A 26086-nucleotide genomic window follows, 5' to 3' on the forward strand; every position below is an offset into this window, starting at 1 on the left:
GGAAAATAAGTAAGTGAAGTCTGTCTTCCTCAATTTGTTCTGATTCCTGAGAAGTCCTCTTAGGACCATACAGGCTTATCTTGGTTTTTTTAATCCTGGTTCAGTCTAAATGGAGATTTGGGCAGGTAGTATCAGAGTAGGAACTAGTGTGTCTTTTCTAAAACTATTTGTAATACAAAGGTCATTGTGCCCTTTCTCTGGCATCCTTGAGAAAAGGGATGGCAGTTCCTAGTGGTTGTTTCATCTCCTTCTCTTCTATTCCAAATCAGTCTACTTTAAAGCCAAGTCCATCAGGTCAAACCCCACCCCCCACCCCCCATATCAAGAAAGAAAGTAGTTGATGGAATTAGGAAGAAGACTTCAGGTTCAGTAGTGGGAAGAAAAAAAAGCAGTAGCTTCAGAAACAAGGAGACAGCACTTTTACTTTATCTGAGTTGTGTTACCTGGAGTCACATGAGAAAAAAGGAACTTGGATGCTTTATCTCATTTGTGTGTGGGTGTTTTGGGTGCTTAACAGATGAGAAATTGTGCCCTAAAAGAGGAAAGGTGATTTACCTAGCTAATTTGTTTCAGAAGTAGGACTAGAGTTCAGCTCTGCCAACTTCTGGTTTTTCTCCTGTAATTTTTGGGCTTTAGGCATTTTGTTTGAGGATATGTATGAATCCCCTCTTTAGGTGACATTTTATGTGGAAGACCAATGGGTGAAGTAGGTAAAAGCATAGCTACTCTTGATATAGTGGAGTTCAAGGATCCATAGTTATCCTGGGATCTCTGCAGCCTTGTGGATTACTGCCCTGCATCGAGCTGTCTTGGTCATTCACTCAATAGCCTTTTCTTGGGGGCTTACTCAATGTGTCAGGGACTTGGCTGACAATCCGATTTAGAAAAGTCACATAATTTTACTCTGTACTTATATATATTGCTCGACTCTTTTACAACAAGAATTTATTTATACAATTAAAAGAGAGGGGAACTATGCAGATAAGCAAAAAGAAGCAAATAAAAATCACCTGTGATACCGTCACCCAGAAATGAGGCAGTTTCTGCTTTCAGGGGCTCCCAGTGTAATGGGTGAGACAGAAAGTCAACAGGCAAAATCCGTGCTATGCAGAGATAAATGGGCCCCCAAGAAGGGCACCTTACCAGTGGTCAGAGGGAGTGGAGGCTGTCAGGGATGGCTTCTAGGAGGGATGATACTCAGCTGAATCTTGAAAGATGAGCAGACGTTAGCCAGGAGGAGAAGGGGGAGGGAGGCCACTTGAAGTTGAGGGAGCAGAGTGTGGAAGGCTGCTGATTTGTGAGAAAGCGACACAGAGGTTTAGAGGATGGCTTAAGGGGGTGTGGTGGGAGCTGAGGCTGGAGGTTTAAGTGGGGGGTTTGGAGTTTTTTCTTGGTGATGATGGGGAGATGGTGAAGTCTCTTTAGCAGCAGGAGTAACCTGCTTGGGTTTATATTAGGAAGGTCACTCTTAACAGTGTGGGATGGTGGGTTGGGAGTTGAAACTAGAGAGAGGGAGGTGGAGACTAGAGACAGAAGCGTGTGGTATTTGAAAATCGAGAGTCTGGACTAAAGCAGTAAGGATGGAGAGTGGAGACAAGAGACACTGACAAAGTAAAATCTTAAGAGTCTGATGACAGATGGAAGAGTGAGGAGAAGGAAGGAGATTTGAATGACTCTAGTTGGGGGACTGATTGAATCTTGATGCTGTTTACAAGGGAAACAGTTTTGTGGAGGAGGATGTGAGCTCAATTTTGGACATGCTTAGTAATATTTTTCTCTTTACAAAAGTACTGTATTCAAGAAATTTATGAACTGTGGATAAGCAAAAAGGAGCAGTTACCCATAATCCAACCATTCATAACAGTTTTGTGTCTATCCTTCCCCTCCTTCCTTCCCTCCCTTTGTATCTATCTACCTTTTTTTAAAGAAGAGGCTGTGCTTTATATACATACTGATGTCTGACCTGCTCTTCTTACTCGTTAATACATCATGAATGGCTTGTCACGTCATTAAATGTTTAGTGATATCATTAAAAATTTTTTTACTGTACGAAAAATCCAGAAAAAAATTAGAGAACACCAATAAACGTAGAAAATGTTAAACTATTTATAATTAACCTTTGTTAACATTTTGTATGTTTTGTATGTTTATTGTAGGAAAACTAGAAAATACAGATAAATAATTACCACCCCAAATTAACTTTTGTTAGTATCAGTATGTATCCTTCTAGAAATGTTCTATATGTGTATACCATTTTTTCTTCAAAATATAAGCTAGCTACTATTTATTGAACTCTTCTTATACACCAGACACTGTGCTAAACTCTTAAAAAGTGTTATTTAATTCTCAAAACTACCCTATGAGATAGGTTCTGTTACTACTCCTGTTCTATAGAAAACTGGAATCACACTATATGTATTGTTTGTTTGTTTGTTTTTTAAGTTTTTTCTCTTTCCTTTCTGCTGTCTCTCATTTATTTATTTATTTGCTGCACTGGGTCTTCATTGATGCGCACGGGCTTTCTCTAGTTGCGGCGAACAGGGGCTACTCTTCATTGCATTGTGCAGGCTTCTCATTGTGGTGGATTCTCTTGTTGCAGAGCATGGGCTCTAGGCACGTGGGCTTCAGTAGTTGTGGCACATGGGCTCAATAGTTGTGGCTCGAAGACTCTAGAGAGCAGGCTCAGTAGTTGCGGCACACGGACTTAGTTGCTCCGCAGCATGTGGGATCTTCCTGGAGCAGGGGTCGAACCCGCGTCCCCTGCATTGGCAGGCGGATTCTTAACCACTGCACCACCTAGAAAGCCCCATTGTTTTATTTTATATATATGTATATATTTTTTTTTTTTTTCTTGATTTTGTCAGACATTTACTTCCATGTAAAGATACTTCTACATCTTTAAGAGCTTAACTGGCTCCCACTGTATGATTATATCTTCCTTGTTCTTTCTAGTTGAACTTTTAGATTACTTTCAGCTTTATGCTGAAACTGTTTTTTGCTATTATTATCATCTTTGTTCACTTCTCCGGTTATTTTCTTAGTATTTATTTGTTTATTTATTTGGCTGCACTGGGCCTTAGTTGTGGCATGCGGGATCTAGGTCCCTGACCAGGGATTGAACCCAGGCCCCCTGCATTGGGAGCACGCAGTCTTAACCACTGGACCACCAGGGAAGTCCCTCCAGTTATTTTCTTAAAGTTAATTTCTGGAAGTAGAATTCTTGTGCTGGACTTCTTTTTTTTGGCCGCGCCACGTGGCATGCAGGATCTTAGTTCCCTGACCAGGCATTGAACCCACACCTCCTGCTGTGGAAGCAGAGAATCTTAACCACTGGACCACCAGGGAAGTCCTGTGCTAGACTTTTAAAAGGTGTTTAATACATAAATTACTTTCTAGAAAAATCTTACCACAGGTAGTAGAAAAGAGTACTTGATGGTGATGATACAGATAAAGCGTCTGACACACAAGCCTAGCACATGGGTACTCAGTGAGTATTGGTGCAGGCCTCCTAGCAGAAGCTTCTGAGTAGGAGGGAGACCTATATCGCTCACAGAAGGTACAGCATGACAAAAATTTCTAAGAAGGAGGATAATGAACATTGATACTGTCAGTTTGGCAAATGTATCTTACTAGGTTAGACAGGCATCTCATGGAATCCAGTTTGGGCTTAAGGCATTTATCCCGAGCTTGTGATGAAGGGGATGTTGAGGGTGAACTTACATTTCCCTCTTCCTTCAGGCCAACACTGAGCTGCCCAAGCTGAGTAGAGATGAGCACCGGGGTCGAGGTGCTCTCTTACAGGACATCTGCAAAGGGACCAGGCTGAAGAAGGTGACCAACATTAATGATCGGAGTGCTCCCATTCTCGAGAGTGAGTCTAAGCTTCATCTCCTAATGAACCCCCGGGATCCCAGGATTGACTCGGAAACTAGGCTGGGCTGTCATTTTTATTATTGGGTCTTGAGTGGGAGAGTTTTATCTTGAGATGTTCTTTGGCTGTCTTCTCATCTGTTCACTTGAATACCTTAGAAATTTCTTTTTGACCTTCGAGAGGCATTCTTGGGATCTTTAGCTTCCCGTCTCCTACTATAACTAGTGCTTGTTAGGGCACATCCTTGGCTTTTCTCTGTGGAGACCATCACAGTCTTAAAAACCAGTAGGCTGAAACCAACGATGATTTTATAATTGCTACAGGTGTTCATTCTGAAAGGCCTCTGGGGAGTTTGCTCACACCTGGGTCCCTGAGCCGTTAGCCCCTCACCATCTGGGACTTGGAGTGGAGGGCCTAGAGAACTCGGTTGAACATGTCTTCATCCTGGTTCCCCTCTGTCCTAAGTAAAGGAAGATTGGCTCCTCGTTCCTTTTGTTCTCTCTCTTTCATCACAGCACAAAGTTTCATCCCCACACCTACATGAAGTTGCGGAGCAGAGAGCCCCAGCTTTCTATTTCAGTGGAAAGGCAAAAGCAATATCGGTTTGTTTGCAAATGAAAGCCCAGGTAGAGGAGGGGTTTCTCCTCAGGATTGACCTGGTCACCAGCTTCAGAGCGTATGAAATGAAAATCCTAATGGTGTGCTTTCCAGAACCCAAAGGAAGCAGTGGTGGTTATGGCTCCGGAGCAGCGGCCCTGCAGCCCAAGGGAGGTCTCTTCCAAGGAGGAGTGCCAAAGCTCCGCCCCGTGGGAGCCAAGGACGGCTCAGGTATCTGATATGTACTTTCTTAAGAAAGTACATTTCCCAAGTGTGTTCATTTCTGACGGGTCCCAAGTGGGCCATCTGGGGCTGAGGAGTGTGGTGGAGGTGGGAAGGAGAAAGGGGAGCAGGGGAGGAGTTATAAGATAGAATACAGCAAAAGCTGAGGGGTTAAATAAAAATGCACTCAACTTGCATCAGTAGTATTTGTTAATGGGCCCTGAGCCTGAAAACAGATTAAAACCCAGAACCGTACAGGTATTTGCCCTGCTGTCACGCAGGTTGCACTAAGGAGGCGGGGTGATATGGAGATACATCCAGCTCTGTTGACCCAGTGCTGTCTGGTGTATTTGTAGAGAACCCGGCTGGTAAGCCAGCCCTACAAGTCCCCAGTTCTCGAGCTGCTGCCCCAAGGCCTCCAGGGTCTACAGCCAGTGGGCGCCCTCAAGATGATACAGACAGCAACCGAGCCTCACTCCCAGAACTGCCCCGGATGCAGAGACCCTCGTTACCGGACCTGTCTCGGCCAAATACCACCAGCAGTACAGGCATGAAGCACAGCTCCTCCGCCCCTCCTCCACCTCCCCCGGGGCGGCGTGCCAACGCCCCCCCTACACCTCTGCCTGTGCACAGCAACAAAGCCGCAGCCTACAACAGAGAGAAACCCCTGCCGCCCACACCTGGACAGAGGCTTCACCCTGGTCGAGAGGGACCTCCTGCTCCACCCCCAGTCAAGCCGCCTCCTTCCCCTGTGAATGTCAGAACGGGACCAAGTGGCCAGTCTCTGGCCCCTCCTCCACCGCCTTACCGCCAGCCTCCTGGGGTCCCCAATGGACCCTCCAGTCCCACTAATGAGTCAGCCCCTGAGCTGCCACAGAGACACAATTCTTTGCATAGGAAGACACCAGGGCCTGTCAGAGGCCTAGCGCCTCCTCCACCCACCTCAGCCTCCCCGTCTTTACAGAGTAATAGGCCACCTCCCCCAGCCCGAGACCCTCCCAGTCGGGGAGCAGGTAAGTGCCTGGAAGCACCTTATTTTTCCTGTCACATTGAGATTCAGTTTATCCTTCCTCTTTATCCTTTTCCCCAAAGCTCTCCTTCAGTGATTGAAATGATTACTCATTTAGCAGGTTCACTGAGTGCCTTTTTACATTGTCAGACTCTGTTGTTAGGAAAACAGCAATAAATAAAGAAGACAAAAAATCCTATTGGACAGTTAACAAATAAATTAAAAAAATATATATATATATATGGGTGAGGGTAGGAGTGGGGTCAGGGAAGGCTTTGCTGATAGTGACATTTTGGTAAATACCTGAAGAAAATGAGGAAATGCTCTAAGCAGGCACTGAGAGCAGCAAATGCAGAGACCCTGAGACTGGGGGCAGCAAGGAGACCGTTGTGGCAAAACCAGCATGCGTGAGGGGAAGAGTGGCAGGACGTGGAGGTCAGAAAGCTAGATTCCACAGGAGAACATTGGAGGACTTTGTGAAGACTTTGGGTTTTACTTTGTGTGAAACGGGGAGCCACTATTGATTTACCTTTTGAAAAGGTCACTGGTTCCTATGTTGAGAATTGACTGCAGGACAAAGGGGCCAAAGGAGACCACTTAGGAGGCTAGTGCAATAAACTGGGTAGATGGATAGGATTACAGCAGGTTTGAGGGGAGATAAGTGTTCAGATTTGGATGTCAAGTTCAAGGTGCCTGTCAGACATCTAAGAGGGAATAACGAATTGGCAATTGACCCTTAGACTCTAAAGCTCAGAGGAGTGGTCTGGGCTAGAGAGAGAAATTTGAAGGATATTGAGAACTGCGTGCTAGGGTGAGATCACCTGGGGAGTGAGTACATCTAGAAAAGAGGAGAGGCCTGAGGCCTTCCTACATGAGAGGTGAGAGTGATGAGAGTGTTAAGCAGAGGAAGCTTAGACAGGGCCTCTAGTGAGGAAGAAAGGAGGAACGCCAAGAGAGTAATGGAGAATGTCCAAGGTAGAGTGGGTGAGCAGCTGCGGCCTGGGCTGCAGATGGGTCAGGTCAGTTGAAGACTGAGAATAACATTGGTCCCAGCAACATGGGAGTCATTTTGGGGTCCCCCCAGACTACCCTTCTGAGTAGTTTTAGTGGAGTGCTGGAGGGAGAGTGAAGGTGAAAGTCTCATTGGGTGGGTTCAAGCATGCAGGAATAGGAGAGGACTTGATGAAGATAAGAACTCTCTAAGGAGTTTGCTGCAAAGGGGAGTGGGGGGTGCGGATATGTGGAATGGTTGCTGGAGGAGGATGTGAGATTGAGGGTTGGTTCCCCACCCCCACCCCACCCAAGGTGGGAGATATTTCAGCCTCTGTACGCTGATGGAATGATTCAGTAGAGAGGAGGAAATTGCCTAGATAGTGTCCTTGGGAGGCAAGAAGGAATGGAGTCTGATCCACGGGTCGAGGGTTGGCCTTAAATAAGAACATAGATGGTTCTTTGTGGTAACAGGAGGGAAGGCAGAGCGTATAGGCAAAGAACCGAGTGGGTAGGTGGGTGTAGTGGTAGGAGCAAGTGGAAACTTTCTTCTATTTTTTTTTTTTTTTTGCTTGTATATTCTTGGTGAAATTGAAAGCAAGGACATCTGCTTTGAATGAGGATAAGGAAATAGAGGGAGATATGAGGAGAGAAAAGAGGGCACCAAATGGCCATCTGGGCATGCAGGAAAGTGAGTGGAGGAGGGAGTGTGCTAGGATGACCAGCAACGTGAAAGGCCTGCCTGAGTTTAGGGGCCGCACATTTCAAGTGAGATTCATCAACTCAGCATGTGTTCAGCTGTGCCTCTGCAGGTACTGAGTTGGGACAGAGTTGAATTTAACCAGGTTAGCTTTTTTTTAGGCATGTGCGGCTGTAACGGAGAGCAGGGCATGGGAGTTATGGGTGTAAGGGAGTGATTGTAACAACGGACCATGGTCCTAAACTGGGTAAGGAGGGGATTAAGAAACCTTCAAAAAGGTGGAAGAAGTTGTGTCATCTTAGAGAATAGCCTGACTGAAAGTAGAGAGTGAATGAGACCATGATAGCTTTCTGGGGCCTTCTCTCTCTTTTTTTTTTAAGTTTATTTAATTCATTTATTTGGTTGCACCAGTCTTAGTTGCGGCTTGTGGGCTTCTTAGTTGTGGCATGTGAATTCTTTTTTTTTTAATTAATTAATTAATTTATTTATTTATTTTATTGGCTGTGTTGGGTCTTTTTTGCTGTGTGTGGGGCTTTCTTTTTAGTTGTGGTGAGTGGGGGCTACTCTTCATTTTGGTGCGTGGGCTTCTCATTGCCATGGCTTCTCTTGTTGCGGAGCACAGGCTCTGGGCACGCGGGCTTCAGTAGTTGCAGCACGTGGGCTCAGTAGTTGTGGCTCATGGGCTCTAAAGCGCAGGCTCAATAGTTGTGACGCACGGGCTTAGTTGCTTTGCGGCATGTGGGATCTTCCTGGAGCAGGGGTCGAACCTGTGTCCCCTGCATTGGCAGGCAGATTCTCAACCTCTGCACCACCTAGGAAGCCTGGCATATGAACTCTTAGTTGCGGCATGTGTGTGGGATCTAGTTCCCTGACCAGGGATTGAACCTGGGCCCCCTGCGTTAGGAGAACAGAGTCTTAACCACTGCACCACCAGGGAAGTCCCTCTGGGGCCTTCTTAGACCCAGGAATTTTGCCTCCCGTATTCTCTTGTATCGTTGGGCTTTGAGCTGCACCCTCCACAAATGGCTTTTGAACTTTGCTTTTAAACAGTCAGTCCCTGCAGGTATAGATGAGATCATCGATTAAGAAGGTATGTCATCAGGAAGCATGGATTAAAGGGCTAGTAACCAGTACTGCTGCTTGATTACAAGGTACAGAGACTTGTATTCTAGGAGCTGTAAGTAGCATGGGGCAGTCACACAGGAACCTGGTATGTGGTCAGCCCTGTATCTCTTGTCTTTAGCCATAAGGATATAGTCCTAACATGGCCTTTGAATTCTACTGGGTTGAAAAAAAAATTTTTTTTTAACTTAGGGATTTTTTAAAATGACCCTTTATCTGAGCAGAACCCACATCTTTGCAAACACAACCAGGAATAGAAGTGGAGAAAAATGTAATTTCCGTGGGTTGAACCGAGTCGTTTTAAATGTCTGCAGACTTCTTAGTTCCCACTTCTCAGTTCTTTCTTTGTGGTTTCTTTAGAAAACTGTGAAGTTATGAGCCTTGTTCTTCTGTCTAGTAGCCATCACCAACTTTGAGGCCTGACATAGGCCTGCTTTTTGTATCAGTAACCAGAGCAGCAGTTCTCAAGAGTGATACTCTGAAAAAAAATTTGAGATATTTTAGTCAGAGGTCTTTCAAGTATTGGCTCCATTTGTTTTGTGACATTGGGCAGATCATCCTGATTCTCTGAGTTTGTTTCCTCATCCTTAAAGTGGTGTTCACAGTCCTTTCAGAGGTGGTTGTAAATAAAAGAATGCATACAAGTGCTATATAAACTGTGCTGTGCTGGTGAATTTAGTGGTTTTATGCAAAGGACTTTCAGGTAGTTTTCATGGACTTCTCTCTCTCTTTTTTTAAATGGTTTGTTTGTTTATTTTTGGCTGCACTGGGTCTTTGTTGCTGCGCACAGGCTTTCTCTAGTTGCGGCAGCTTCTCTGGTTGTGGAGCATGGGCTCTAGGCTTGCGGGCTTCAGTAGTTGCAGCATGTGGGCTCAGTAGTTGTAGCTTGTGGGCTCTAGAGTGCAGGCTCAGTAGTTGTGGCACATGGGCCTTGTTGCACCGCGGCATGTGGGATCTTCCGGACCAGTGATCGAACCTGTGTCCCCTGCATTGGCAGGCGGATTCTTTTTTTTTTGTAGAACTTTTATTGAGATATAATTGACATACAATAAACTGCATGTATTTAAAGTGTACAGTTTGATATATTTTTTCTTGTTAGTAATGTATATACGGCAATCCCAATCTCCCAATTCATCCCACCCAACACACCCCACCCCCTTTGGTGTCCATATGTTTGTTATCTGCATCTGTGTCTTGGCTGGCGGATTCTTAATGATTGTGCCACCAGGGAAGTCTCTGGACTTCTCTCTTAGTAAATCATATTGTGATAACATTATGTGATAATGTACCTTTTTAAAAAATTAATTAATTAATTAATTTTATTGGCTGTGTTGGGTCTTTTTTGCTGTGCGCAGGCTTTCTTTAGTTGTGGTGAGTGGGGGCTACTCTTCGTTCTGGTGTGCGGGCTCCTCATTGCCATGGCTTCTCTTGTTGCGGAGCACAGGCTCTAGGCGCATGGGCTTCAGTAGTTGCGGCACATGGGCTCAATAGTTGTGGCTCACGGGCTCTAAAACACAGGCTCAATAGTTGTGGCGCATGGGCTTAGTTGCTTTGTGGCATGTGGGATCTTCCCAGAGCAGGGACCGAACCCATGTCCCCTGCATTAGCAGGCAGATTCTTAACCACTACGCCACCTAGGAAGCCCCTGATAATGTACTTTTGTTTCTCTATGAATTATTTACATTTTAGAGTATGGAATCTTTTGCCTTCCCTGGGGTGCTCAGAGACCAAAACATCCCTCATTATTGGTCCATAGAGTTTGTTTCCTGAATTTTACCTTTGCAGGGTAAAACACTTATTTTTAAGGAAATTTATTTAAAAAAAAAGAATCAATACTATCATGCTTTCCTCAAAATTGGGTTTATCTTGGATTACAGAAGTTGATCTTCCCACTTCAAGGTTTCTTTTGCACACTGCTTGTTTGTTGCGGTTCTTGGGTTCTGGCTCTGTTGCTTGAAATAATCTTAAAACTGGATGTGACAAAGAGCTCAGAAACTTCTTAGAGGTGGCAGAACCTGGTCACGATGACTGGCCCTGAGGGAGGGAGCTGAGGGAGCCACGCAGGTCGCTCTTGGTCCTGCTCCATTTTGCCTGCCCAGGTTGGCCCTCATCATTGCCACCTGCTCAGAGTCTAGCTGGTGTCCTTTTGAGCCTGGCTGACCCTGCCTATCTTACTCTCCCTGGCCCAGCCCTCACAGTATATACAGACTCTCAGCATCCTGAGAAATCTGAGTCTTGGGGAAATATTTTGAGGATGACCTGAAGGAGCTTCGGTTTGGGTAGGTTTGGAATGAAAACAAGGTTCAGAGATCTGCTGGAAGGTGTTCAGGAGATTTCTCTTTAATTATGGCCTCTAATGGCCCCGTCCATTCTTACACAGACCTTGGAGAGTGAGGGAAGAGTTGACATTCTGAGTGTGTTTCATGGGAAGCTAAAACTAACATTTGCTGGGCCTACAGTGCCAGACTCCTTGTCTATAAGCATCATCCCATTACTGTCTCATGCTTAATTATGGTTACTCTATAGAAATTCTGACAGTAATTCAGGAGGAATAATATATATTCTTATTACTAACACAGTGTTGTCTGTTAAGCCAAGTAGTCTCTCCATGTACTGTTTGGTAACAACTACTTATTGGACATGACCTAGGTACCAAAAGACACACCTCCATCTCACTGGGTTGTACATTCATTGGGGAGATATTTAATACTTGAGCTTGTTGTGAAAAGCAGTGTGCAGCAGTTTTCTTACTGCGGAGGAGCAGACGTATGCTGCGTCTGGTAGATCTGTGACCTTAGGCAAATAGCCTGAGTCCCGGTTTCCTCATTTGTGAAATGCGGATAATACCTCATACTTGTGCAGGGGTGGCTACAGGAATTTTTAAAGATTTAATGCATATAAAGTGCCAGGACAGTGCCTGGAACGTGATGGATACCAAATAATGATAGCTGCTCTTATTGTTAGTTAGTGCAAAGCATAGAAATAATATAACTGAAATACATTCGAACCTAATCCAGTGATGTCCAGCATGCTTTTGACATTACCTTATGCTTGGTGGCAAATTTGGTCTTTTAAGGGTGAATCTGATTTTTGAAAATGGCCAAAAATCAGAGTCAGATATAGGTATGAATATTTTTGGTGGTGATGCAGCCTCAGAAATGAAATGTGTTCATCACATGATAATATTTATGGGTCTGTCTGACAACTGGGTTTGGAGGCAATTCCAAAAGAGGTGTTCCCAATTTTTTTTGAGCAATGAGCCTATCTTTGGAAATGTATAGCTTATGCCGATGAAACTATTATACATAATTTGAAAATCACTCATTTTAGTCTGTACTACGAAGTGCCAGAATAAGTGACATAGACTGTAAATGCTGTGGGAGAGCAACGGAGCGAGTCAGATTAGAGTGGATTGCTTTGGAAAAGCCTTGAGAAGATGGGACTTGAGTTGAACCTTAAAGAACAGGAGGATTTAATAGTAAGGGATGAAGGGTGATATTTCTGAGTATTGGGGGGGAGTCACAAGAGTAAAGCATATGTAATTTGCTTTATTTAGCAAATATTGATTGAAGACCTACCATGTGCTCAACTTGGGAACTCAGATGAATGGACACTGCTCTGACTTTAAGAAATATACAGTGTATTGGGGAAGAAGCACGTATAATAAATAATTGTACTACAACACAGCAGCGGTAGAGAGAGACAGAGACGACAGAGGGAGTACAGAAGAGAGGTACCTAATCCGGTGTAGGAATCAAGGGAGAAAAGAAGGTGCGATCCAACTGACTGATGTGGTAGGTTACTGTGTAAGGAAGGAAAATGATTGGGTGAGACCCAATCATTGTGGAAGCTAAGGATTTGAAACTTCACGCTATAGGAAATGCAAGCCCTTGAAAAAGTTTGAGCTAGTATCTTGGGGAGATTAGTGAGTTGGTGGCATACAGAATGGATTGAAAGGCTAAGAGATTAGAAGCAGGAAAACATTTGAGAGGCCTTTTGTAGTAGAACAGGCTAAAAATGAGAGAGCCCTGACTTAGAATTGTGGAGGAAGGCATGGAAAAGGAGAGGAAAAAAACCACCAAAAATAAGTGGAATTCTTGACTGGCTTGTCATGGGAAATGAAAAAGGGTCATATATCTGTTCTGAACTTTGGTATCTGAAAGAATGGTGATGTTGTTAAAGAAGCAGGGATGGAGGGTAGGGTGAATATGATATTTAATGTGCCTCCCAGAGGCTTATAGAGCCTGCTTCTTTGGGGAAGCACCAAGCACTCTTTTGGCCCATGTCTCCCAGATCCCTCTGCGCATCACCATCTCCACATCCAGACCTAACTGCTTTGAATTTTAATTGCAGCTCCTCCACCTCCGCCACCCATGATCCGAAATGGTGCCAGGGATGCTCCGCCTCCGCCACCGCCGTACCGAATGCATGGGTCAGAACCGCCGAGCCGGGGAAAGCCCCCACCTCCGCCCTCGAGGACGCCAGCTGGGCCACCCCCCCCTCCTCCACCACCCCTGAGGAATGGCCACAGAGATTCTATTACCACTGTCCGATCTTTCTTGGGTGAGTAGCTAGCCGTTTTAGTCTCGTAGTTCCTGTGATGACATCCCTAATTCCAGTGGCTGCTGCAGAGTGGGAGTGGTCGCTTGGTGTCCTCTGTTCACTGCAGTTCCTCTCCTGACCTTCTCTCAGACTTCTGGGTCCCATCCATGGACATCCCTTTCCTTAGGCGAATTCTAAGCACAATAGCTTTGGAGTAGATTGAAGGAAAATCAGCAGGTGTTGTGCTAACGCTGAAGCCACTGTCTTGCTCCCCAAGGCTCATTATTTGCGATTAGCTTGTAGGTCAGAGACTATATCCTCTTCAGGATTATTAAGACAGGAATTACACATCCTCCTAGGAAGAAGAGCTCCTTTCTGGGCCTTTGAAAACAAAACAGGACACTGTGTACACAACTTTAATCTAATAATCCAAAGCCACGGACTAGCTGTGTTACTCTGAAGAATTCACTTCATTTTTCTGGACCTCGCTTCCCTTATCTGTGAAACAAGGAGATTGACTAGCTCAGGAGTATATCAGATTAACGTTTCCAAGTTTATAAATGAATTTCAGGCCCTACCTAAGAGATTCTAATTCATTAGGTCTAGGATGGAGCACCAAGTGAAGATTGACCAGCAGGTATTGTTAGACCCTTGTTGAGGAAGTCTGGAAAGATCCACACGGTCCCTTTTAGTCTGAACACTGTAGGTTCTTTAATGGTTGACTCTTCTCTGCTCCTGCTCTAGTCTGTTCCTGTTAAGTGGGCCAGTGTTTTTGCTTGGAAGATATGCCCTTTGGAATGTGATCGAGCCACAAGCAAAGAACCTTTGAGCCTTCTTGTAGAGGGGCCATGGGAAGTGGGAGTGGGAACCATGACATTGGCCATCCCAATTGTGTTGCGGAGCTCAGTGAGGGGAGCCTTGGCCAAAAGGGAGTCTTCTGCTCAGATTGTTCACTAGCTGGTGGGAAATAGTCCTATTTTAGATAAATTTCTACCAGTTTGTGGATTCAGTTCAGTTGGTTTCCCATGGTGATAGTCTCTAACATGACTGTGTTACCGACACACAGAACTATATTTCCTTCTCCTCCCGTGCAGACAGCTGGGTTCCTTTCCTGGTATGCATCTGGCTTGGGGTGGAAGGATTTAAAGAACCAGTTCAGAGACTCTTTCCTTAACGTAAAGAGCCTTTGAACACACTCTGCGCATGAGACGCAGAGAGTAATACTGTTGCCGCCCTCACGATGCTTGCTTTAGTGGGCAAGGCAGGCCCTCATGGTACGTCAGGAAGCGCGGGAGACTAGTACGGGGAGGGTCAGAAGTGGCAGAGAGGTGGGTGGGAGTACAAGGAAGGGCGATGTGATTAATACTCTGTTCCTTTTGCAGATGATTTTGAGTCAAAGTATTCTTTCCATCCAGTAGAAGACTTTCCTGCTCCAGAAGAATATAAACACTTTCAGAGAATATATCCCAGCAAAACAAACCGAGGTGAGGAGAGAATCATGGAGGTTCTTCCATAATTGCATAGGCTGTAGAATTGGTGTGTGCTTTCTTAGGTTAAAATTTGCTTTTCCTCATCTGCCTTTTCTTAAAAAGACAACAAAACCTTGTCCCAAATTTTAAAGGTTAGCTGGAAGAGCCTATCTGTCTCTCATTTTAGGAATGTTTGGGTTATTCGGGGTCTGGTGGGTGACCTTGCATATGTGGTTTTTATTTATTTTTTTCAGCTGCCCGTGGAGCCCCACCTCTGCCACCCATTCTCAGGTGAAGCCTGGCTTGGTCCTGTTCCTCAGGAAAAGGATGGACCCTCTCCTCTTCTCAGATGGTCCCTGCCATTCCCCTGAAACCTGCATGACAGCTCCTAATGTGTTTCTCCAGTGCAACCAACCTCTAGACTCCAAGCGTCCTCCCAGCTCACCTCCATCTATGCATCTCGTCTCTGGACTTGGTGACCGGACTCTTTATATTGACAGTAGGGCCTCAAACCCTGCATCCATCCCTCCTCTAGGAAACCCTGCTGGCCAGATGAGGAAAAAGCTTCCATATCTCCTGCCTTCCTCTGGGGAAAGGTGCCTTGTTGTGATGGGTAAACTCGTGGTTGGGGCAGGGTGCAGAGTGCTGCTCCCGCCTTCTCCTACCCGCTGTGGCGGGGGCTCGGTGGGGTATTATATTTCATCATTTTAGGAGGCTGGCATGGCCAGGACTTTTGGGTAGTGGGCATTTTTAGTGAAATGGGAAAGGAGTTTGCAGAGAAGTGATCTGTTTTAAAGGTCGAGTTTAGAGCATGGGCAAGGAAATGGGTCTGCTTAACTTGTAGGGGTATTTTGGTTTTGCTCTCACCCCACCCCACGCCCATACCCACAAATAGGTTGGCTATAAACAACTAAATACTAATCATTTGAACTAAACATCTAATAAAAAGAGAGTGTGAAATAAACTGGGGGTCCTTTCAGAGCTAGTCAGTTCCTCTGCAGCACAGGGATGGGGGCCATGTGAGCCCTGTGGGGCTCCCTGCTCCATTTCTTCAGGTGCTGAGGCTGAGGGGTGTTTTTCCTCCTCTCACCACCTACCCCACCCCCGCCAAGAGAAAAGTCCCTTTCATTCATTCTCTATGGATTCACAAACCCCCAAAACCTCTCGTGAGAGATAGGAAGATAGGACCTTGGCCTTGGCCTTAACCTTGACCTTGAGGCTGCCTCAGTCTTTTCTGCTTGGCCCCGAAGGCCACTGGCCCGTTCAGTCCTGTTCAGAAACTTCAGCCCCTGATGGGTGCTCCAGGATGATGAAGAAGGGGAGGGTGAAGCATCTTGTGGAAGGGACCAGCTCTGTGGGCTACGAAAGACTTTATCTGAGGCCCCCTTGTTCTGAAGTTTATAGCCCATCTGACCGAGCAGGCTCTTCCTGTTCCCTTCTCCACCACTCAACCCCAAGACTGCAGGGGTTAACACAGCAGAGTAGAGAAGGGTGAGGAAATTTATGGGGGTAGTCAAAGATTCCTCTGTGCCAAGAAGCACAAAGACTTTGGTGAGGTGTGCCTCAGTCCAGATGATCTTCCCTGGCAGCCAGCAATGCGTTGTTTCGTCTTCCAGGTCCTAGTTAAAGAGCACAGAGAAAATGGAGGTTCCCAGTCTAGGTAGGAACTGAGCTTGGATCATGGTACAGGGTCTTCCCCCTTCTCCAACAGCATGATGGAGCTCCTGGGTTCCACATTCAGCTGGTTTGGTTTGCTAAAGCTCTTGCCAAGTGCAGAGGCTGCTCAAAACTTGCAGTGAGAGTGAAGGAGTCATGCTGTTCCTTGGAATGGATGGGGAAAGTTAGTGAAAGTTTTTCACCAGATACATCACAGGCTTAAACTGCCCTACGGACCTTTCCAATCTATTGGATCACAGACTGAGGACCTATACATGGTACCCAGTGAAACTCAAGTCTTCCCAATGCTAGATGAGAGAGGTTTCAGCTTGGGTTATTTATCTGGGATCTGCTATCCTTTGCCATCCCCTGAACCATATTGACTGTTGGGGCAAACCACGATTAGGTCTGTCACCACACTTTTTCTAATCATTCTTTACTTATCATTCTTATTTTCAAATCTGTTAGCAGTTACCTCCCAGCAGTGTCCCAGCATCCTGAAGCCAGTGGAGCTTAGAGAGGGGATGCTAATGGAGGGAAAAGGAGAAAGTACAAGACTTGATACTGCAGCAGAGTTCCAGGGTACATGCTGACCAGTTACTGAACTTGGACTGTGAAGTCTTCCCATTTATTTTTGAAATGGGAGTTGATGCCTTTTGTACAATGTTATCAAAGCGTATCTTTTCCCGCCCACTACTTAAACATAGAGCATCGAAAAAAGCATCACACGTAAAAGCCAAACCCCAGCATTTCGATAGGGCTACTATCTTCCTCCCCGTGACCTGCTGCCCCTCGTATTCCCCAGCATTTGGGCTGTGTCACATGGGTATTGACTGTATTTTCATTCTCTTGGCCTCATGGAAAAAGGCCTGGGACTAGATCTCGTCAGATGGATTTTCTTCTTCAGAGCACGTTGATGACACAGTACCTATTTAAATGTCTTTGCCTTATACATTATTTGTTCCCTGTGTTAATAACAGATTTATTATCATGTATATTTACTATTGATGAATGGGAATGTGAGCCTCATAGTTATTGATCTATTTTGTATGCTGTAAAAAGCTTGTAATATAGGTTTGAGGTGGGCTGGCTACAAGAGCACTAAAACTTCTCACCTTAAACTGCTCTTTTTATCTGCTTGTGGGAATGTCGTCCCTTCAGTGGAAGATTGGGTGGTCTCATGTTGAGGCTGTTGCCCAGTCCCATTAACTCCCTTTATCCCTTCCCAGAAGGAGGAGACATTGCCCAACTAAGCATCAGGAAGCTGTGTTAAAAGCCCTTGTGTGGGTTTGGTTTTATGATGTTTTTCTCAAGTGGGAAAAACTTAACAGTTGTTTCTTACCGCCCTTTCTGGGAAACAGGCCAGTGGCCTCCAGGTTTTTAAATGAGCCAGATGCCCCTCTTCCCCTCTTCTCTGGTCCCCAAACCTGGATCACAGCCCTCTGATATTCCAGGTGTGGTTTTCCCTGTCGTGGGGATTTCCTCCAGCTGCAGAGCCCCAGCATTTTCACAGCCTGGGCCTGCAGAGCGAGAGCACTTAGGGCTATCCCACCCAATAGATGCAAGGCTCCTGTCTCCAGAAATTCATCCCAGGCCTCCCAGCCGGCAAAGGCAAGGAGACTAGCCACTGGCCACTGCACCGGGGGCATCCCCTCACCCTATAGCTTCCCAACTTGAAACCCAAATTTACCTCCAGGGAGGGATGAGATAAAATTGTAAATAGACTTGCTACAGAGCAACTCAGGGTTGGGGTGTGTTTTAATTCTCCTGATCACTTGAAATAATCTGTAGGCTGAGTGCTTATGGGAGTGGGGGTGAAGTGTGACTCCAGGGTCCTTCCCTTCTGCAAAGCTCTGGGGGTGTAGAAGGCATCTGAGGCCCTTTGATGGCACTACACTGAGCTGTCTGTTCTTCTGGAAACCCAACCTACAATCAACTGCAGATCAAATTCCTCACATTCCAGTTGAAGTCTTTCTTTCCCTATTGACTCTCGGTCCCTGGCTATACGTGGTCAAGGTGGCTTTCTGTGAGCCACCCTAATTTAGGGAATGGGAAGCATTACAACTCTGCCTTCAAGACTCATCTGTTAAAAGCAAAATGAAGCAAAACTACAACCACCTTCAAAACACATACAAAAAAAAGGATAACTTTAACTGAAGGAAGGGTTTGATTCCATTCAACTCCACATTCATTGTGCCTTTACTTGTGTTCGATTTCTGTGCTTTCTTCCTCTCTCCCTCTTTGAAGCAATTAAAATCTTCCTTGATAACTGCCGTTTCCTTCTTTCTACCCTTGTTTCTGACGACTTAGTGGGTTCCCTCTCTGACTGTCTTAAATCTCATTCCACTGGTGACAGAGGAGCCGAGCCGCCTTTTCTCACGTCTAACCCTTGTCCTTTCCCACAGCGACCAGCATGGGAGCCATCGTCAACACTGAATAAAAGACTAGAGTGACATGTGTGACAAGTGCATGTATGTATGTGTGCGTCCATCTTTCTCTACATGTGGATCAGTTTCTTTTCTTTTAAAAAATAATTTATTGTATGATTTATTTTGGAGTTGTTTCTAATTACAGTGCTCCCTCTCCCAACTAGCATTGTTTTTTTGTGTTTTTTTTTTTTAACCCCCTTCTACAATGTATAATCTGGTCTCAGGTTGGATTCTTTGGTACATTTCTTTCTTCTGGATGCTGTGCAGTGTAATTAAACGTTGCTTAAAAACAAAAGCAAAAAACCTGAAAAGTGTGTTCTCTTGTCTGGAATACCGCCACAGGTGGTGGCATAGAGGGGAGAGGATCTGTTGCCTCAGGTCAGGGTCGTGCTTTGACTCCAGATCCTCTGAGAAAGTAGATATACTAACTTGGGCTGAAGCATCAGCAGTTTCCTGAGAGTTTTCTCCTCCCCTCCTGCTGTGTTTTGAAAATCACAGTTCGGTTAGCCAGGCTGACTCGGTGATTCTGATGGAGTTGGTCATTATTGTATTTGCCACCTACCTCCCCTTTGCCCTTGATTTCAGGGAACTCATGAGACCCCCGGGCCTTGCGTCCTTTCCTTATATCACTAAGGGTTCTTTCCGCCTGTGTGCATGGTAGATTCTCACACTGAGGTGTGAAGAAAAGATGAGGGCAGAACACACAGACTGTGTGTCTCTATTTTTAAGTGGGTGTTGGCTTTTTTTCTTCACTGTTTTGTAAGTTGAAATCTTAGCTGGCTTTCTTGAACTTTGACTTTAGGTGTCAGAATTGAACCAGACAGTCTCAGCTTACTGTGGTCAGCTTGAGATAATCACCAGTAAGATTTAATGAGCTTAACCTGCACTTTCAGCACTAGCAAAGGTCTTGAAATTATTTCCCGTACTGATTCATAATGGGTGTGTGTGTGAGTCACTCTCACGTAGTTCAATATAAAAACCTATGAGGGTGAAGGAGGGAGGGGGGACAAAAGGCCGCCTCTCATTTTCATCCATATTTGCCAGATTGACTGAATTCCTGATTCTTTGACCCAGCATTGTTACTAATGTGATTAATAAACTACCTATTTATTGATTTAATTGTTCCTCCTGTGACTCTGAATAGCCCTCAAATGGAGCTTATCTAAATGACCCTCAACTTCCTAACTCTGTAAACTTTCTCTGGCCTATTGGGATGGTATTGTTTAGTCTCTGTGTGTGTGCACATGCCCGCAAGTGCACGCAGGCATGCGCACAGACACACAAAAGGATGCCGGACAGGTTCCTCCTGTGTGACTTGATTCCTTCCCCCACGATACTGTGACTAGATTAGCAAGTGATAAGGACACTAGTTTGCCCCCTTTGATTATTACCGAGACAGCCGCTTACGGTGAATGTGCCTCTTAAGTATTTCCTGACCCGACCCAGCCACAAACTGCAACTTACTGCAAGGAAGCTGCCTGTCTGACTTCCTATTACTCTGCAGACGGAGGTAAGAGAACTAAGATGTCAGCCTCAGGATCCTAACCACCCCAGAGGATAACTGTGGGGAAATGCTTCGTCTTTAACATCACCGGAGCCCAGTCTGGATTTTTTTTGCACACGATTGAATTCGTTCTCCACTCCTAGGTTTAGGGGTGTGAGATTTAAAGGACTGTATGCTGTCTGGCCACAAAAAATGTTGATGCAAAAGATCGATATCCACTTGGCAGGAACGTCCTTTCCATTCGTTCAGCAAGCATTGATGGCATATTTTATTCTGTGCCAGGCACCAATGGTATGAAGATAAGTAGGACGTGGTCTTTGCCTCCAAGGAGCTCAGAATCTAGCAGAAGACTTCAGGACAGCTACCAGGGGAAATCTATGCGGGGCATTAAAGGCTTTATGGTAATTAGCCAGGGAAGGAGGATGGTGAGCGGCATTCCAGATGTAGGAAACAGTGAGGACAAGACACCGAAGCGAGGAAGGAACAGTGTGATGGTACGCTCATCGTATTACTGAAGTACTAGAAGGAGAAAGCTTCAAGTAGGTAATCTTTTATAGACCTTTCAATCTGGACATTCTGTGATTCTCTGCCTGCTTCTACAATAGTCACTTACTCTTGTAGGCTTTTCTTGGACCAGAGCTTTATTTCCTGGTGAGTGCTTTCATCTGCTCCAATATGCACATTAAGTACTCCTGGCTTCCTCTGCCCCCTCTGTCCCACTGTAACTAAGGTGAGCAGGTTGTTCACTAGCATCCCTTAAAAGCTCGCTGGCCACTTGTTACCATTTCTGGTTATGAAGGACAACTTTTAGGTGCCCAGGTTATAAAAATAAATATGAACAGTGAAAGTTACTTTCTAGTTTCTGTTGTCCTATTAAGGGATCAGAAATACCAGCTAGTAAAAAAGCCTCCATTCTGTGGTAACACTTTCTCCATTCGTGGCAGCCTATGCTCTTGCCTCTTGTAGTTTTCAGCTCCTAGAGAGCCTTCCCCAAATGTGCTCCTTCGCCATCTCTCCCTCTGCTTTAGAACCATCTTCTGTCTATTCCCCCTCGTATGTTTAAGTGGTCAGGAGTTTGATCTCCTGTCAGACTTCCTGAGTTTGAAATCCAGTTCTTCCACTTACTAGTTGTGTAACCTTGGGCAAATTTATTCAACCTCTCTATTTCAGTCTTCTCATTTGTGAAATGGGAATAATTCCAACTTCATGGGGTGCCTGTGAGAATTAATATAGGTAAAATACCAGAGCTTAGTGCCTGGCATACACATAAGCACTCAGTATTGGCTCTTATCTCTTGTATGAATGAACTACAATTAACTTGATTGTAATATTGTTGTTTTCCTATTTCTTGGCTTTATTGCTCTATTTCATTTGATATTGAAGGTTGAGAGGTAAATGCTTACCATCACCTAGAATTGGGATCTGGTTTTTAATGAAACCTGAGGCTTAGCTGGGTTATTAGCATTGGAAGCTGGCCTGTAAATTACTGCTCTAATTTATATTTTTCATTAAAAGCTCAGCTTGCCACTTCTTCTATAGAGGTCTTCTCTGGCCCTGAAACCCTTGTGTTTAGCCATAAAAAAAAATTTTTTTTTAATTAAGGGGTCATAATTCTCTCCACTCACATTGTGTGGATTAATGGGATCAATGATGGGAAGGTGCACAGAATATCATATTCTTATCTTTAACAAAATAAAAGCAAAGGCTTGGCCCTATTTCTCATCTTTGAGACACAAATCAGGGAGATAGTGTGATGAAGTGCAGTGTATTTATGTAGAACTTTACAAAGAAACATTGATTTTGGTGTCAGGAAATGGTCCTAGGCCCTTCGAGGCTACCAAAATTCTATGACCTCTAACTAACCCTCGGCACATTTGCTTTGTGCCTTGCAATGTTGAGCATTAGATAAGCAAAGCACTTAGCATGATACCTGGTACCCAGAATCGCCCAAATCATGGTAGGTGTTATGTAGTAGCTGAAAATCTAGCCCATTAGGATGATGAAAATGGGTACGTGCATCAGTGAGAGAGGGCATCCAAAGAAGGGCGTGGGAATACAGTCGCGAGCAGCAAAGACTACATCTCCCACCGGGCTTTGCGGCGGTGCAGGCCCGCCTCGCTCGGTCGGCCCCGGTGCAACCTCGCGACTTTCCGCGGAGGCCCCGGATGTAGACGGCCCCCGCGGCTCAGTGCGCGTGGCCTCACGGTGGCGCTGAGACCTGGGGCGCTCTTATTGGTTGTGCGCCTTCCCGCTTGATTGGATGTGAAGGATGGGGCTGTGGCCAAGGCTCGCGGCGCTCTGGCGACACCCAATCAGAAACGTGGCCGGGCTTTGGCGGGAGGCGGGAAAGCTGCTGCTGTGTAGATTTGGCGCGAGAGCGTCTGGGCTTTCCGGCTGCAGGTGTGGGGTTTGTCTAGGAGCCCGTCGTGGATAATCTCTGAAGTTTGCTGCAGGAGACGTGAGAAAGCCGGCACTGAGGTGACGCAGCCCTGTGAGATGGAAAGGAGAGGAGGCCCGGGTCCTGGGGGGCGGCGGAGTTGGGTGAGGGCCTGGGGCGAGGACCGCGGGTTCGTGAGAGGAGGAGAGCTCAGATCGCGGGAGGGTGAGGAGGTCGGGGTAGGGAAGGGAGATGTGCGCCCTCGGGGCAGGAGGGAGATGTTCCCCGAACATCTGGGGGTATGTGGGGCCTGTAAATGTGGGAGGCTGCTGGGCTAAGCTGGTGATAATGATCTACCCCAAGCCTGGAGCCAGGGGATTAGAAGTGCTATAGACGTCAATTGAGATCAATTTCTTATTGTGCGGCTCGAGTGGTTAAAAATTTGGACTCTGGAGCCAGAATGCCTGGTCTTATATCCTGTTTTGTTGTGACTTTGGGCCTCTCTGCTTCTCAGTTTTTTTATCAGTAAGATAAGGATAACAGTACCTACATCTAAGGTGGCTGTAAGATTGAAATGAGTTCATACCTAAAATCCTTATGACAGCCTTTTACACGTAGTAGGTAGACAAGGTGTTCGCTATCGTTGCATAGATTTGGATATGAAGCACAATTAAATGCTAAAATATTGTTACAACATAATCTACTTATGAAATGAATGCTGATCATCTGTATAAGTTACATCGGTACAAGTTGTTTTTTCTTCACTTTTACGTATTGACTGGCTGTCCTGTTCTTTTTTGTACCCAGCTGTGTTGCCATCATGCCTCAAACCCGCTCCCAGTCACAGGCTACAATCAGTTTTCCAAAGAAGAAACTGTCTCAGACATTGGACAAAGCTAAAAACTCCAGTGACACCAAACCAGAATCGACAAATGTCCAGGCCATACCCCGTTCTCCTTGTGCAAAAATTCTGCCTCTTAGCCCCAGAAAACGTCTGGGTAAGCTATCCATTATTTGAGTACAGCTTTTTGACTGGTAGCTCTCAACCTCTCTTTCTCAATAATGAGATGCCTTTGAAACAGCTTTCTAAGTTCAGTTAAGACCACTCTAGTCCCTTTTGGTTATTTTCTGGATGATTGCTAAGTGCTTACTGAACTTCAGAGTTAAGCTACTTATTGAACTGCTTAATAGGTCTGATCTTCAGTTCCTTAATACTGAACTTGGTTCTGTCTGTGTTTTAAATGACCTTGCAGTTAGTTATACAGTATTTTGGAAATTTGCCTTGATAGTTGTGAAATTAGGAGAAACAGGTGACAATTCTTTTTTACAGTGGTTGGTGATCCTTTTTTTGTTTGTTTTGTTTTAAATTTTGTTTTATTTTTTTTTTCCTTTCTTGGTTTTTTTTGTTTTTTTGTTTTAAGCTCTTTATTGGAATTCCTTTCTTGTTTTAGATCATCTGTTTTTAATGAAGGGTGATTTGGCAGGATCTGGAGACATTTTTCGTTGTCATAACTGAGGGGTGCTACTGATATAGTGGATAAAGGCTGGGAATGCTGCTGAATAGTCTACAGTGCACAGGACAGTCCCCCACAATGAAGAATTATTTGGTCCAAGATATCAGTGGTGCCAAATTTGGGAAACCCTGTTTTAGAGCAATCCTAGAATTTCATCCCACTAAAACCGCTACCAAATAGTGAGACTCGGTGATGCCATCTGGTGGCCAGTATTTGCTTCTGGATGAGAGGCATTTTATTTTGGTGGTTCTGATGGTGGTAGAAATTCACCCCCCTTTTTGTGGGGGATGCAGAGATCTCTCCAAGTCCTTTTGCTATCTACTGCTGTGAATGACCAGGGTTTGATTTTAATGTTTCAGGTGATGACAACCGGTGTAACACTCCCCGTTTACCTCCCTGTTCTCCACCAAAGCAAAGCAAGAAAGAGAATGGTCCTCCTCGCTCACATACATCTAAGGGGCGCAGATTGATATTTGACAATCAGCTGACAGCTAAGTCTCCTAGCAAAAGAGAACAAGCCAGAGTTCAGCAAAACAAAATACGTCCCTCCATTCCAAAAGGTCAAGACATCACAACAAGTTCTGAGCAGAGATGTCCACCGGAGAAAGAATCTGCTTGTCTGAGACTGTTCAAGCAAGAAGGTTGGTTCTTAGGTGGCAGCTGTTAGTGCAGCCTCGTAAACAAGGCTGGTGATTCCAGGTGAAGCCCGGTGGGTCTTCTCAGTCACCTCTGTTGTGTCTAATTGTCCTTTCATGTCTGGCACAGGCACTTGCTACCAGCAAGCAAAGCAGGTCCTGACTACAGCTGTCCCAGATCAGCTGCCTGCCAGGGAAGAGGAGATGGATGTCATCAGGAATTTCCTGAGGGAGCACATCTGTGGGAAAAAAGCTGGAAGTCTTTATCTTTCTGGTGCTCCTGGAACTGGAAAAACTGCCTGCTTAAGCCGAATTCTGCAAGACCTCAAGGTACACTGAGAGTGAATTACGATGCTCTTGCCAAAATGACACTTGGTTATTAAGAGTTAAGAAAAAGTAGATGTGGTTAGGGGATTGCAGTTTTCCCCAAAATAAGACATTTTTAATTTCACTGTCTAAATCATTCCAAATGAAAGTGGAGCTTACTCTCTTGTATGCTGTTAACTTCTCAAAGACATTTCAGGTTCCATCAAACCTTTATCTGAGGCCAAAATAACTCACATGTTTGCATTTTTCTAGAAGGAACTGAAAGGCTTTAAAACTATCGTGCTGAATTGCATGTCCTTGAGGAGCGCCCAGGCTGTATTCCCAGCCATCGCTCAGGAGATTTGTCAGGAAGAAGTATCCAGGCCAGCTGGGAAGGACATAATGAGGAAACTGGAAAACCATATGACTGCAGAGAAGGGCCCCATGATGTAAGCATTGCTCTGCTGCATGTTGCTCTGTGAAAATCTGCAAGATCTGTTGCCCACAAATGCATATTCTCGTCTCTTGAATTTATCAGTTTGCTCAGAAAAAGAACATTTGCTGTATTTTCTGAGGGGTAGTTACATAAGCTTAAAGGGAAAGAAGAAAAGAAAAAAAAACTAATTTTAAATTGGGGGGAAATGTTTTTAAACTCATTGCTTGAAAAACCTGTTTTTGGTGATGATGGGGGTATCATCACAACAGTGACTGGAGATGGGACAGATTACCATCTGCAAACCGGTCTCAGCTATAGGAATGTGCCCTAGAGTCAGCCCAGATCAAACAGATTGCCGAGTTAAGAAGGTGAACATGGATCCTAATTGTTGCTCTTTCTTTGTAGTGTGTTGGTGTTGGACGAGATGGACCAGCTGGACAGCAGAGGGCAGGATGTATTGTACACACTGTTTGAATGGCCATGGCTAAGCGGTTCTCGGTTGGTGCTAATTGGTTAGTGCTCTGTTGTTAATGTTACATGGTGGTTCTAAAGACTTCTCTTTTTTCATCTCTTCAGTTTATCACCTGTTTTGTTCTGTGTTTTGGCTGTGCCACGTGGCTTGCGGGATCTTACTTCCCTGACCAGGGATTGAACCCGAGCCCTGGTAGTGACACGCCAAGTCCTAACCACTGGGCCGCCAGGGAATT

The 26086-nt window shown here is 45.2% G+C and overlaps 2 protein-coding genes and 1 non-coding gene across 15 annotated transcripts in view; 2 read left to right on the forward strand and 1 right to left on the reverse strand.

The window, feature by feature from the left end:
- Nucleotides 1–14945, forward strand: part of WIPF2 (WAS/WASL interacting protein family member 2) — a 37276-nt gene extending 22331 nt beyond the window's left edge. For 7 of the 8 annotated variants that reach the window (XM_057716974.1, XM_057716973.1, XM_057716972.1 and 4 more), the window contains 6 exons: nucleotides 3739–3871; nucleotides 4583–4699; nucleotides 5047–5703; nucleotides 12865–13074; nucleotides 14436–14537; nucleotides 14777–14945. In XM_057716974.1, the coding sequence (XP_057572957.1) occupies nucleotides 3739–3871; nucleotides 4583–4699; nucleotides 5047–5703; nucleotides 12865–13074; nucleotides 14436–14537; nucleotides 14777–14817 (1260 nt within the window). In that variant the 3' untranslated portion in view covers nucleotides 14818–14945. Of the gene's footprint in view, nucleotides 1–3734; nucleotides 3872–4386; nucleotides 4700–5046; nucleotides 5704–12864; nucleotides 13075–14435; nucleotides 14538–14776 lie in introns of those variants that run through there. The other variant, XM_057716971.1, reaches the window with a different exon arrangement.
- Nucleotides 8254–8326, reverse strand: TRNAR-CCU (transfer RNA arginine (anticodon CCU)). Its single transcript has one exon. It is a non-coding gene; the product is annotated as a tRNA-Arg (tRNA).
- A 5004-nt stretch (nucleotides 14946–19949) lies between the features above and the next one.
- The window catches only part of CDC6 (cell division cycle 6), a 38606-nt gene continuing 32469 nt past the window's right edge, over nucleotides 19950–26086 (forward strand). For 3 of the 6 annotated variants that reach the window (XR_009050086.1, XR_009050089.1, XM_057716965.1), the window contains exons 1-6: nucleotides 19950–20650; nucleotides 23296–23486; nucleotides 24362–24643; nucleotides 24768–24967; nucleotides 25217–25392; nucleotides 25785–25891. Coding sequence is in view for 1 of the 6 variants with exons in the window: in XM_057716965.1 (XP_057572948.1) it covers nucleotides 23309–23486; nucleotides 24362–24643; nucleotides 24768–24967; nucleotides 25217–25392; nucleotides 25785–25891 (943 nt within the window). In the remaining 5 variants the exon portion in view is untranslated. Of the gene's footprint in view, nucleotides 20655–22500; nucleotides 22590–23295; nucleotides 23487–24361; nucleotides 24644–24767; nucleotides 24968–25216; nucleotides 25393–25784; nucleotides 25892–26086 lie in introns of those variants that run through there. The other 3 variants (XR_009050088.1, XR_009050087.1, XR_009050090.1) reach the window with 3 other exon arrangements.

Source organism: Hippopotamus amphibius, chromosome 17, assembly GCF_030028045.1.
Source record: "Hippopotamus amphibius kiboko isolate mHipAmp2 chromosome 17, mHipAmp2.hap2, whole genome shotgun sequence".
Taxonomy (NCBI): Eukaryota; Metazoa; Chordata; class Mammalia; order Artiodactyla; family Hippopotamidae; genus Hippopotamus; species Hippopotamus amphibius.